Source organism: Siphateles boraxobius, unplaced genomic scaffold (assembly GCF_051911475.1).
Source record: "Siphateles boraxobius isolate OS27281-9 unplaced genomic scaffold, OSU_SipBor_1 66, whole genome shotgun sequence".
Classification (NCBI taxonomy): domain Eukaryota; kingdom Metazoa; phylum Chordata; class Actinopteri; order Cypriniformes; family Leuciscidae; genus Siphateles; species Siphateles boraxobius.
In genome coordinates this window covers 1,164,266-1,178,243 of record NW_027509193.1, presented here as the reverse complement: position 1 = coordinate 1,178,243, position 13,978 = coordinate 1,164,266, and the positions used below count along the sequence as shown (strand labels likewise).

Genomic DNA, 13,978 nt, shown 5'->3' with positions numbered 1-13,978 from the left:
CTGCAGATTTAGGCATGTTTGGCTTGCCATATTGGCACCAAAAATGCTTGCATGCTGCCAAAATTCTTCACACACATCCAGGCACTTTAGAACAGCCCAGGAAAGTGTGGCTGTTAAGTCTGAATCTTCAGCATGAGAACACACCATTATAGTAGGAACTCAGCATCATTTCAGAGTATAACAGCCCTCTCTCCGATGTAGCGATCGACATCTGTCCTCCCTGGGGCCCCGAATGAAATGCTTGGTCCCTCATGAGAAGGACCAGATTCTCATCCGAAAGCCTCGACGGCACACGGCACGCTGAGCGGCTCAACCTTTACGAGAAAGGGGAGACGAACAACGTGCCGACGTGGTCATGCACTCCTGAGAGAACATGAACCACCCACGAATGCAGTCTCAACACACTGATTAGGCATGTGAAACCGTGATCGTGGCCGTCAACCAGGCATGCAAGATAGTGAACGTGGCCATCGCTTCGATGACACACGGCACGCTGGGCGCTCAAGCCTTCAGGCAGGGCGAACAACGTGCCGACGTGGTCATGCTCTCATAAGAAAGCATAAACCACCCACGAACACAGTCTCAGCATGTTTGCGATGCGCTAGAGGAGTGAGTGGTTCGTGCTCACTGAAACCCTCAGATCACCAATGTTATTCACCAAAGTAGCCCTCCTCTGGTGCACCAGAAGAGAAACTAGATTGGGAAATAAGCAAAGGGACTCACCTCATAGAGGCACGCGACTCTTGATCTTGACCGCGCATCTTGAGCGCCGAATGACGCGCGCTGGGTTGCCGTGACAACCCGCGCTGTCAGCCGGCGCTCGACGGCACACGGCACGCTGAGCGGCTCAAGCCTTTACGAGAAAGGGGAGACGAACAACGTGCCGACGTGGTCATGCACTCCTGAGAGAACATGAACCACCCACGAACGTAGTCTCACACACTGATTAGGCATGTGAAACAATGAACGTGGCCGTCAAATAAGGACAGGAAACGATCGCATTCAGAAACACACGAGTGAAACGTCATCCTGAAAAGGACGCGATCTTCACTCTTGTTGCTCTTTCAAGAAGAAAGTACTCTCTCTATCGTGCTGAAGCACACAGGGACCCAACGCGGCAACACAGCGGGGAAACTGCAAGCTCGCTGTGCGCACTCAACCGTTTACCAGCTGTGAAAACAGCTTTTGAATCAACAGCATATAGACGCAGCCGGCAGACAGGAAACCGCGCGGTCGCTGAAACGCCATCTCACCAACACAGAGAGATCCCCTCCCGAAACAGCAGACTCGTAGCCGTAAGAAAAATACAATCCTAAACCTCACTCACTCAGAGAGGACACAATCGGAGTTCCCAGGACGAAAGGGAACCCAAAATTCCTATCTCAAAAAATGAGCATATCATGAAAAGGGTCTCTAAACGAGCTATTAACCTAATCATCTGAATCAACTAATTAACTCTAAACACCTGCAAAAGATTCCTGAGGCTTTTAAAAACTCCCAGCCTGTGTCATTCCTCAAAACCGCAATCATGCGTAAGACTGCCGACCTGACTGCTGTCCAGAAGGCCATCATTGACACCCTCAAGCAAGAGGGTAAGACACAGAAATAAATTTCTGAACAAATAGGCTGTTCCCAGAGTGCTGTATCAAGGCACCTGAGTGGGAAGTCTGTGGGAAGGAAAAAGTGTGGCAAAAAACGCTGCACAACGAGAAGAGGTGACCGGACCCTGAGGAAGATTGTTGAGAAGGACCGATTCCAGACCTTGGGGGACCTGCGGAAGCAGTGGACTGAGTCTGGAGTAGAAACATCCAGAGCCACCGTGCACAGGCGTGTGCAGGAAATGGGCTACAGGTGCCGCATTCCCCAGGTCAAGCCACTTTTGAACCAGAAACAGCGGCAGAAGCGCCTGACCTGGGCTACAGAGAAGCAGCACTGGACTGTTGCTCAGTGGTCCAAAGTACTTTTTTCGGATGAAAGCAAATTTTGCATGTCATTCGGAAATCAAGGTGCCAGAGTCTGGAGGAAGACTGGGGAGAAGGAAATGCCAAAATGCCTGAAGTCCAGTGTCAAGTACCCACAGTCAGTGATGGTCTGGGGTGCCATGTCAGCTGCTGGTGTTGGTCCACTGTGTTTTATCAAGGGCAGGGTCAATGCAGCTAGCTATCAGGAGATTTTGGAGCACTTCATGCTTCCATCTGCTGAAAAGCTTTATGGAGATGAAGATTTCATTTTTCAGCACGACCTGGCACCTGCTCATAGTGCCAAAACCACCGGTAAATGGTTTACTGACCATTGTATTACTGTGTTCAATTGGCCTGCCAACTCTCCTGATCTGAACGCCATAGAGAATCTGTGGGATATTGTGAAGAGAAAGTTGAGAGACGCAACACCCAACACTCTGGTTGAGCTTAAGGCCGCTATCGAAGCATCCTGGGCCTCCATAACACCTCAGCAGTGCCACAGGCTGATTGCCTCCATGCCACGCCGCATTGAAGCAGTCATTTCTGCAAAAGGATTCCCGACCAAGTATTGAGTGCATAACTGAACATAATTATTTGATGGTTGACTTTTTTTGTATTAAAAACCCTTCTTTTATTGGTCGGATGAAATATGCTAATTTTTTGAGATAGGAATTTTGGGTTTTCATGAGCTGTATGCCAAAATCATCAGTATTAAAACAATAAAAGACCTGAAATATTTCAGTTGGTGTGCAATGAATCTAAAATATATGAAAGTTTAATTGTTATCATTACATTATGGAAAATAATTAACCTTTTTTGAGAAGGACCTGTATATGAAATGAGTATATGTGTTAATAGTGATGATTTTTTTTTGTAATGGACCCCAGGAAGATTGGCTGATTGCACATACTTTCAGCTAATGGGATCCTAAAAAATAAACAAATAAAAATAAACAAAAATCTCAACAATGGTGACAATCAAACGTTTACAGGATAGTATAAAACTCCCAGCATGCACTGCAGTATTAAGAAACAAGTAAATAAAGTATTGCCACCATTGTAGAGACATGTGCTGATTTTCCATATCTCTGTGTTTCCACAAGACAGTTTAGCTCTGTTTCTTTGGCGGTGCATGATGCATTAAAAATGTCACTATAACTGAATGCTGTAGTTTCACAGTGGTGTTAAAGTAACACTTTTGATACAGGAATAAACTCTGAATGTGATTAGTAAGTGGACAGAATATATGATGATTTTTTTCAACATAATCATTATAGCAACCTGTATTCACAAACGGTGTGTGTGCACAAGTGTGACTGCAGAAACACAGTTCAAGCAGCAAGAGAAAAACTAATGTTAATAAATCAAGGGTCAGGAGCCCAACTAAAGCAAACACTAATCTCCATCATTTAAACCAAACATTTTCAATCAAACATCTCAATAAGAACTTCTGTAGATGTAGGGACAGAAATAAAGTCATACTGGTTAATAATAAGTGTAACAATATGTAATGGCTGGAAGTCATTTGTAGTTTCTGTGTTTCTCTATTTTCTGTTCTTGTGTTCCTCTTTCCTTCAGTGATTCTGCTTGTTAACAGCAGGTGTTCATCACTAATGCTCAACAATCACTTAATTAATCACTTAATTACCTCACTGCAACAGTGCATCAAAGTTACTTTTTACTCTTTGTAGTGTGGACACTACAGGATTCTGCTGTAGGGTTGAAAGGGTTAATAATGTAAGATAAATAGACACACCCACAAAATGTATTTTAACAGAAATAAACTGGTATACTGGTTATAAAACAGGTATTTTTTTTTCTGGCTGTTGACAGTACTTTCTGATTTATGCTGTGATAAATAGAGAAATTCAAAAACCTTTAACTATGTCATCAAAATAAAAGAAAAATTATGAACCTGGCTTTATGCAGTTTATCTAAATGTGTGCATATGTAATTAGATAATGCATAATTTGCATATCTAAACATAACATCCCACTACTCAACTAGGGAAAGTTATTATTAGTTTTTAGCCTATTCACTTATGGCGCAGCAGCTTCAAAAATAGCCAAGTGCGCTATTAATATTAATATGACAAGAATAGGGACATTTTCTACCATTGAGAATGGTGTTGTCTTCAATGTCGAGAGTGAGACTCATTCTCATAGGGTCACCTGATTTGGGCCTTGAAGTTTTTCTGAGACAAAAAAGCATTTTCAGACAGAATGAAGAAACATTCAAATTATGATATAAGACGTATGAACTGTAGATGTTAAATTGAAAATAAGGGGAGTCTTACACTGATAACTCAGTTGCTTGCTTTTTTCTGCGTGGATTTGGCATTTTCTTCAAAAAGACTGTTAGGACTATGACGATAGCCACCAAAAGCAAGATACAGAACACTCCAATTAGAGCTTTCTTCCACACCGCTAAACTGACTATAAAACACACACACAGACAACAAATAATCAGAAAGAACTTGTTAACATCTTTACCAACATCTTCTGTAAACATGGTCACTTTTATGCCAGAAACAATCTACATGAGTACAAGCAGGGCCTATACACACTTTTTGTCACACCTGCCAATAACCGCTGACTTAAGAAAATTTACCGACCATAAATATTTTTTTTACCACCCATGTTTTTGCAAAAACAGGCAGTTATGATAACAAAATTTGAGTATACAGAATTCGGTTTTACAATTTCAATACCACAACTAAAACAACTAGCTTAGCTAATATAAATTTGAAACATTGAGACAAGTAACATTTCAGGTAGAGACATTGAACAAAGTTCACTGTATAAATTAAACAGATTAATCCTTATTAAAGTTGTTTGATTAACATTAAAAACACAGTACAGCAGAACTATAAGGCTGTTGTCACTTCTATACCTAATGCATGGATTCAATATACTGATACACATGCATTGTCTTTCTAGACTGTTTACGTTCACTTAAGACATAATGGACTATCTTTACTATGAATTTTACATAATTTTGTAAGAATTTGTCTGTTCAAGCACAAGAAGATGTAAAAAAGAGTTTTAATCAGTAACCGAGCGCTGTCTGAAAAACGAGTGACAAATTGAGTTCCCTTTCGCGTCTTCTTGCGCTTGAATATTTAAATTGGCAAGGCTTACAATTTTGATATATTTCAAAACAGAGGAGTTCTACTATGGCTTATCAGGGTGGCCGAATGGTGTGTTGGTGTGGTATTTAAAAATGTACCTCCAATCCTGGCTGGATAACTCCTTTTAATTTCAGTGTTGTAATTGGACGCCTCACAGTAGTAGTCGCCTCGCTGGTCTCGTTCTATGGCTTTGATGATATGACTTCCTTCTAAGGATCTGACTGTTTGGGTGGGTAAAGGGAGCCTGTTGTGATACCAGGTAAAGATGATTGGGTAAGTGCCCTTCTGTACACGGCAGATGAGGGTGAGATCTGAGCCCTCTGTGACTGTAATGTCCTGTGGTTCCAGGAATGGCTTGGACACTGGTACTGATAGACAGACAGAGAAATACCAGCTACTTTACTATTTTATGACTTAAGAAGAAATAGAGAATGAGTTTAATGGACCACTTTTTCACTGTAAGTAGAAAAACTGATAATATCGCGGCAGAAAATTACCAGTAAATTTTCTGTCAAGTTTCCAGACATTTCCTTCAACCCTAAAGCACAACATAATCCAATGTGTAATTCAAAATAAAGGCAAAAAAAATCAATACGGAAAATTTCCTCATATTAACAGTAACACAGTTGTCACGTTCATGCCTTGCTCTGTTTAGTCTAATTATCTTGTTCTGTTTGTTTTCATTGTCTCCTGAGTTCTAGTTCTTTCATTAGTTGTCATGGCATCTGATTAGGTCACACCTGTTCCCTGTTCCATTGATTTTCATTCCATGTATATTTAAGCCCTCAGTTCCCTTTCGTTGTCACTCCGAGCTACGTCGGATGACGTCGAATGGGGTTTCGCTTAGAAAGCCTATCAACTTTGAGTATTACAAAACGAGCCAATGGCAAAGAAATGCCATGGGTCTGCGGAATTTGCATGGCGTAACTCCGCCCCACCTCGTGGGTATAAAGGAGGAAGCCGGCAGCAAGCAGATATGTTTTCGCTTCGGAGCCAAGTGAATTCTTCTCTCCACAAGCCATCTCTGAATTGTCAGCTTTACAAACGAGTACCTCGAGTGTTGGTGTGACGGCGATCTACGCCGAGAGCGTGCTGCCTGCTGATCTGTTGCAGTGGTCTGCCAGTCGGTGCGTTTCTCCCCGGGTGCTTCAACACTTGAGTTTTCTCTCACAAAAAGAGCATACACGTGGCACGTCTTTTTAAAGATGTCTCGCCCGTGTACTTCTGGTTGCGGCAGATTGGTATCGGACTCTGATGGGCACAAGCGTTGCATAGTATGTTTGGGCATTGATCATGCTAGAGCAGCGCTCGTGGATGACTCATGTTCTCTCCGTGGGAACATGACCATCGCGTCATTACAGTCGAGACTCTGTGAACTCGCAAGAGTGAGAGTCCCCTCATCCACCCCCCGCTCTGCGGCTGGTGGCCAGGGTGACCTGAGGGTTACGGTCCGGAACAAGGCGCCGACTATGTGTCCGCGACCCCAGCCCCCCTCTTCAATGACGGTGTCTGCTAGCAAATGCTGATTCCCGCGGGTCTACCCTCTGGTGGCCCGCGTGTTTAAGTTGAAGCTACAGAGGAAGATGCCATGTCTGTTGCAGCATCACTAGGCGGGTTTGAGTCTTCTGGAAGTGAGGGCTCGTCACAGCTGCCACCTTCCGGTGTGCATACGGCTGTGCTCGAGTCTGATCCGGAGATGACAGCCATGCTTTCCTGGGCAGCCGCGAGCATCGGACTTGAGTGGAGGCCACCACCCTGTCCTGAGCGCTCGCGGCTGGACGATTGGTTTTTGGGTAAGGCCGCCGCCCCTCGTCCTCGGCAAACCCCAATACCTTTCTTCCCGGATGTGCATGATGAGATCTCGAAGTCCTGGAAGACCCCCCTGTCTTCTCGGGACCGCTCGTTGGTCTCATCCGCCTTTCCTCCCCTCGATGAGGCAGCTGCCCGTGGGTACACTGGGCTTCCCCCGGTTGAACGCTCTGTTGCCATGCAACTATGTCCTCAGAGTGCTTCTTCTCGGGGCGAGCCTAAGCACCCATCCAAAGCCTGTAGATTTTCGTCGACCCTGGTGGCGAAGTCTTACAGAGCGGTGGGACAGGCGGCTGCTTCACTGCATGCTATGGCCACTCTGCAGGTCTACCAGGCCCAGATGCTCAGAGACATGCACGAGGGTAGGACAGACCCAGGGCTCTTTGATGAGCTGCGCGCCGCGACCGACCTTGCCCTCCGGGCGACGAAGGTTACCGCGCGCTCCCTGGGTTTGGTGATGTCCACAGCTGTGGTCCAGGAGAGACATCTGTGGCTGAACCTGGCCGACATGCAGGACGAGGAGCGGACCCGTCTGCTTAACGCCCCCTTGTCCCAGGCCGGCCTCTTCGGCGGTGCGGTTGAAGATTTTGCCCAACAGTTTTCAACCGCCCAGAAGCAGACCGAGGCCATCAAACACATTCTGCCCCACCGGCCCGCTGCTGCCTCCACCCAGCCGGCCGGGCAGACGCCTCGACCTGTCTCTCGCCGAGGGCGCCCTCCTGCGGCTCCCGCCCCTCCCATCCGGACCACGCAGTAGCCTCCACCCAAGGCCGGTCGCGGAGGAAGCCGCAAGAAGGCGCCACAGCCCTCTCCTGCCCCGCCCCCCGCTAAACGCCGGGCCAAGCGGCACTCCTGAGACGGGCTGCTCAGGGATGATGATTGTTTCTCAGGAGGTGGTAGCAGGACCACTCCTTCCCCCGGTGGAGGGCCGGAGTAGAATCTTTTGTTCTCCACTCCCCGCTGCTCACCCACGGGTGGGCAGCACCCTAATGTGGTTAAAAACAGAAACAATCCCCTCTTCCCTGAGCTCACAGAGTTCTCGTGCGACACAGAGCGCCGCCCACAAGCTGTGCTCTCCTCGCCCCCCTCTGTCCCAGAGGCGGTTGACACGGCGTGCCGTCCACGGACCGCTTCGCCCCTGTCCCCCTCTGTCGCCAGACCCCGGGCAGAGCAGGCCCCCGCGGGACGACCAGCCTGGTCCTCCCCTGGCCCCCTTTGCCAGGGCGCGGTTGCTAACTGTGCCCCCACACCGGGCCGCTATGCCGTCCACGTCTGGGCCAGTTACTCCGCTTCGCTGCCCCTCCGGGGGGACACCTGTGGTTCGCATGATCCCGCTGGTTCAGTTCCTGGGAGCTTGGCTAGAGCTTCCCCGTCTGTCCCGCTGGATCGCGTGGACCGTCAGGTTCGGCTATGCGATTCAGTTCGCACGGTCTCCTCCCCGCTTCAGGGGAGTCCGCTCCACTTTGGTCGGTGGCAATGCCCCCATCATGAGAGCAGTGATTGCCACCCTGCTGGCGAAGGGTGCAATCGAGACTGTCCCTCCAGCCGAGATGAGGTCCGGCTTCTACAGCCCCTACTTCATTGTCCCCAAGAAAACGGGTGGGTTACGGCCAATCCTGGACTTGCGCGTGCTGAACCCCTCCCTTCACAGGATGCCGTTCAAGATGCTCACCGCCAAAAGCGTTTTCGAATGCATACGGCCCCAGGATTGTTTGCAGCGATCGACCTGAAGGACGCCTACTTTCATGTCTCCATTCTTCCTCGACACAGACCGTTCCTTCGGTTTGCTTTCGAGGGGCAGGCATACCAGTACGCGGTTCTCCCTTTCGGGCTAGCCCTGTCTCCTCGCATCTTCACGATGGTCGTCGAGGCTGCCCTTGTTCCGCTTCAGGAACACGGGGTTCGCATCTTGAGTTATATCGACGACTGGCTGATCCTAGCTCACTCTCGAGATCAGGTTTGCGAACACAGGGACCTAGTGCTTCGGCATCTAGCTCGTCTGGGCCTTCGGGTCAACTGGGAGAAGAGCAAAATTTGCCCTGTGCAGAGGATCTCTTTTCTCGGTATGGACATCGACTCGGTCGCCATGTCCGAGCAGCTTACGAGCGAGCGCGCACAGTCACTGCTGACTTGCCTGAGACAATTCGAGGGCAGGAGTGCGGTTCCACTGAAACTCTTTCAGAGGCTCCTGGGGCATATGGCATCTGCAGCCGCGGTCACGATGCTCGGATTGCTTCATATGAGACCGCTTCAGCTTTGGCTTCGCGACCGAGTCCCGAGGTGGGCATGGCAACACGGCACGCTCCGAGTACCAGTTACTCCGACCTGCCGTCAGTTCTTCACCCCGTGGTCGAACCTCAGTTTTCTCAGGGCGGGTGTCCCCCTGGTACGAGCTTCCCGGCATGTTTTTATCTCAACAGATGCCTCCACCACGGGCTGGGGCGCCATGTGCAATGGACATGCTGCTGCGGGCTCCTGGACAGGACCCCAGCGGCTTTGGCATGTCAATTGCCTCGAGTTGTTGGCAGTACTGAACTGTGCAGCCGACAAGCTCTCACGGCTTCAGCCACTCCCTGGAGAATGGCGACTCCATCCCCAGTCGGTCCAGCTGATTTGGGACCAGTTCAGGGACGCACAGATAGATCTGTTTGCCTCCCACGACTCGACCCACTGCGCCCAGTTTTATTCCCTGACCGAGGACACGCTCGGCACAGATGCTCTGGCGCACAGCTGGCCGCAGGGCCGCAAGTATGCGTTTCCCCCAGTGAGCCTTCGTGCGCAGACCAGGGAGGACGAGGAGCAGGTCATCCTGGTTGCCCCTTACTGGCCCAACCGGACTTGGTTCCCGAACTAGTACTCCTCGCGACAGCACCACCCTGGCCGATCCCTCTGAGGAAGAACCTTCTTTCTCAGGGACGGGGCACCCTATGGCACCCTCGTCCCGATCTCTGGAACCTCCACGTGTGGCTCCTCAACAGGACGAGGCAGGTTTGAGTACCCTACCACCAGCGGTGGTGGCTACCATCACTTCTGCTAGGGCGTCGTCCACGAGACACGTCTATGCGTTGAAGTGGAACCTCTTCGTCAGCTGGTGCTCTTCTCACCTAGAAGACCCCCGGAGATGCTCGATCAGCGTTGTGCTTTCCTTCCTTCAACAGGGGCTGGAGCGAAGGCTGTCTCCCTCCACCCTGAAGGTCTATGTTGCAGCTATTGCCGCACACCATGACCTCATCGAAGGTAAGTCGGTGGGGAAGCATGACCTGGTCATCAGGTTCCTGAGAGGAGCGAGGAGATTAAATCCGCCTCGCCCTCCTCTCGTTCCCTCTTGGGACCTCTCAGTGGTTCTAACTGCCCTGAAGAGTGCTCCATTTGAGCTACTGCAATCAGTCGAGCTTAATTCCTTTCTATGAAGACAGCGCTCCTGGTTGCTCTGGCCTCCATCAAGAGGGTAGGGGACCTGCACGCATTCTCCGTTGACGAAGCGTGCCTGGAATTCGGGCCGGCTTACTCTCACGTGTTCCGGAGACCCTGGCCTGGATATGTGCCCAAGGTTCCTACCACTCCCTTCCGGGACCAGGTGGTGAACCTGCAAGCGCTGCCCCCGGAGGAGGCAGACCCAGCCTTGGCACTGCTCTGTCCAGTACGCGTTCTCCGCGCCTATGTAGACAGGACGCAGTGTTTCAGGACCTCAGACCAGCTCTTTGTCTGTTATGGTGGGAAGCTGAAGGGAAAGGCTCTCTCCAAGCAAAGGTTGTCTCACTGGATAGTGGACGCCATTGCTTTGGCATACCAGCAGCAAGGTCGACCGTGCCCCCTTGGTGTGACTGCCCACTCCACCCGGAGTGTGGCGTCCTCTTGGGCTCTAGCGCATGGCGCCTCGCTAACAGACATCTGCAGAGCTGCAGGCTGGGCGACACCTAACACAGTCGCCAGATTCTACAATCTCCGAGTGGAGCCAGTGTCCTCTCATGTACTCGCTTCAACCAGCTAGTACTGGACCCGCTCAGGTGTCTTCGCTTGCTCGCCATTCCACTCCACGGACTGGATACGTGCGATATTCTCCTCAGGTGAGCTTTCCCGAAAGCCCTGAGTTCCTCTAGCACTCCTGACGTTGGCGCCAGTGTCTATTGCCTGTGCGTCGGCTAGGTGCCTCCCGTGTGCATGGTCCCTCCCCTGAGCGACCCCCACATGTGTATTTCCACTGTAAGCCTCTCGGAGCATGTGTCTTTCCCTTGGCAAGCCACCTTGCCACCCCTGGGGTTGAAATATTCCACCTGCGGCTGGATACCCCAGTGTTCTCCATATGTTCCTTCGGGTCATATGTGTATTCTCTAAGTCCCCCCCCCCCCCCCTCCCCCCCCTCCGGGTTGGCATTAATTGCATACTTCCCCTATCTTGGGATATGCTTCCCAGTGTACCTTGGTATTCCTGTGTTAAATGGAGTCCTTCGTCCAGTCTCGACAGGGATCTTGATTTACGCAGGGCACTGGAAGACAGCTGAGAAGGTGGCGTGATTAGACTGGTTACCCCATTCGTCGTCATCCGACGTAACTCGGAGTGACAACAAAAGGGAACGTCTACGGTTACGTATGTAAACCTAGTTCCCTGAGTAGGGAACGGAGACGTTACTTCTGCCTGCCACTTTCCGCTGTACCGCGGGGATCGCCTGAGCTCAATCTAGGCTCCTCAGCAAAGAAACATATCTGCTTGCTGCCGGCTTCCTCCTTTTATACCCACGAGGTGGGGCGGAGTTACGCCATGCAAATTCCGCAGACCTATGGCATTTCTTTGCCATTGGCTCGTTTTGTAATACTCGAAGTTGATAGGCTTTCTAAGCGAAACCCCATTCGTCGTCATCCGACGTAACGTCTCCGTTCCCTAATCAGGGAACGAGGGTTACATACGTAGCCGTAGACGTTTTCTTCAGTTCTTTGTCTTGCGTTAGCGTTAATGGTGGGAGTGTTTATTAAATCTATTAAATTTATTTAAAATGACAATCGCCGTCCTGCTTCATGCATCTCTTCTTTGTTTTTATTACACTTTAACCGTGACAACAGTGCATTAGCCCATATTCTTAACATGTGTGCGTGTGTGTGTGTTTATGAATAACTAATGACAGAATTTTTATTTTTATGTGAACTAAAAACTTTATAAACTTGTGTTTTGACAATAGACATATTTAACATGCATTCATAAAGTATGTTCACTGTTTGTTTCTCTGACAATGATTAATACATTACTTTGGACGAGTCTCCAGATTTTAAACTTGGTAAAAGAAAAAAAAATAGATACATCAAACCATAAACTAAACCTAATGGATAGTGTTAAGGAAAGCAAAAGTAAGATAAAGACTCATTTGCTAAAGCAATTCATTGAGCTCTTTTATCATGATTTAAGTTTTACTGGATACTGGACAAGTTTACTACAGCAAAAAAGTAATGTAATTAGTAATGTAATGTAAACTTCAATTGTTTTTGCCCCCATTTTTCATGAGTGGAACTCAAAGATCTAAGAGTTTTTCTATGTACACAAAAGGCCTTTTGTACACACACACACACACACACATACACACACACACACACACACACATATATATATATAAAATTTCTCTCAAATATTGTTCACAAATCTGTCTAAATCTGTGTTAGTGAGCACTTCCCATTTGCCGAGATAATCCATCCACCTCACAGGTGTGGCATATCAAGATGCTGATTAGACAGCATGATTATTGCACAGGTGTGCCTTAGGCTGGCCACAACAAAATGCAACCCTACGGTCCGGGGGGTCCGAAAACCAGCCAGTATCTGGTGTGACCACCATTTGCCTCACACCGTGCAACACATCTCCTTCACACAGAGTTGATCAGGTTGTTGATTGTGGCCTGTGGAATGTTGGTCCACTCCTCTTCAGTGGCTGTGCGAAGTTGCTGGATATTGGCAGGACCTGGAACACGCTGTCGAATACGCAGATTCAGAGCATGCCCGACATGTTCAATGGGTGACGTACAATAAGTATGCTGACCATGCAAGAACTGGGATGTTTACAGCTTCCAGGAATTATGTACAGATCCTTGCAACATGGGGCCATGCATTATCATGCTGCAACATGAGATGATGGTCGTGGATGAATGGCACAACAATGGGTGTCAGGATCTCGTCACGGTATCTCTGTGCATTAAAAATGGCATCAATAAAATGCACCAGTGTTCATTGTCCATAACATACGCCTGCCCATACCATAACCCCACCGCCACCATGGGCCACTCGATCCATAACGTTGACATCAGCAAACCGCTCACCCACACGATGCTATACACGCTGTCTGCCATTTGCCCTGTACAGTGAAAACAGGGATTCATCCGTGAAGAGAACACTTCTCCAAAGTGCCAGACGCCATCGAATGTGAGCATTTGCCCACTCAAGTCGGTTACGACGACGAACTGCAGTCAGGTCGAGACCCCAATGAGGACAACGAGCATGCAGACGAGCTTCCCTGAGACTGTTTCTGACAGTTTGTGTATAAAGTCATTGTTTTTGCAAACCGATTGTTGCAGCAGCTGTCCGGGTCGCTGGTCTCAGACGATCTTGGAGGTGAAGATGCTGGATGTGGAGGTCCTTGCCTAGTGTGGTTACACGTGGTCTGCGGTTGTGAGGCTGGTTGGATGTACTGCCAAATTCTCTGAAACGCCTTTGGAGACCGCTTATGGTAGAGAGATGAACATTCAATTCACGGGCAACAGCTCTGGTAGACATTCCTGCAGTCAGAACTTGCGACATCTGTGGCGCGCGGTGTGATAAAACTGCACATTTTAGAGTGGCCGCCAGCCTAAGGCACACCTGTGCAATAATCATGCTGTCTAATCAGTATCTTGAAATGCCAAACCTGTTAGGTGGATGGATTATCTTGGCAAAGGAGAAGTGCTCACTAACACAGATTTAGACAGATTTGTGAACAATATTTGAGAGAAATAGGCCTTTTGTGTACATAGAAAAAGTCTTAGATCTTTGAGTTCAACTCATGAAAAATGGGGGCAAAAACAATTGTTGCGTTTATAATTTTGTTCAGTGTATGTTTACAAA

At 48.7% G+C, this 13,978-nt stretch overlaps 1 protein-coding gene across 4 annotated transcripts in view; it reads right to left on the bottom strand.

Moving 5' to 3' along the window:
* Positions 1-13,978, bottom strand: part of pecam1a (platelet and endothelial cell adhesion molecule 1a) — a 46,897-nt gene that overhangs the window by 20,496 nt on the left and 12,423 nt on the right. For all 4 annotated transcript variants that reach the window (XM_077213881.1, XM_077213883.1, XM_077213879.1 and 1 more), the window contains exons 8-10: positions 5,189-5,458; positions 4,257-4,395; positions 4,075-4,154 (exon numbers count right to left, since the gene is read on the bottom strand). In XM_077213881.1, the coding sequence (XP_077069996.1) occupies positions 4,075-4,154; positions 4,257-4,395; positions 5,189-5,458 (489 nt within the window). The remainder of the gene's footprint in view (positions 1-4,074; positions 4,155-4,256; positions 4,396-5,188; positions 5,459-13,978) is intronic.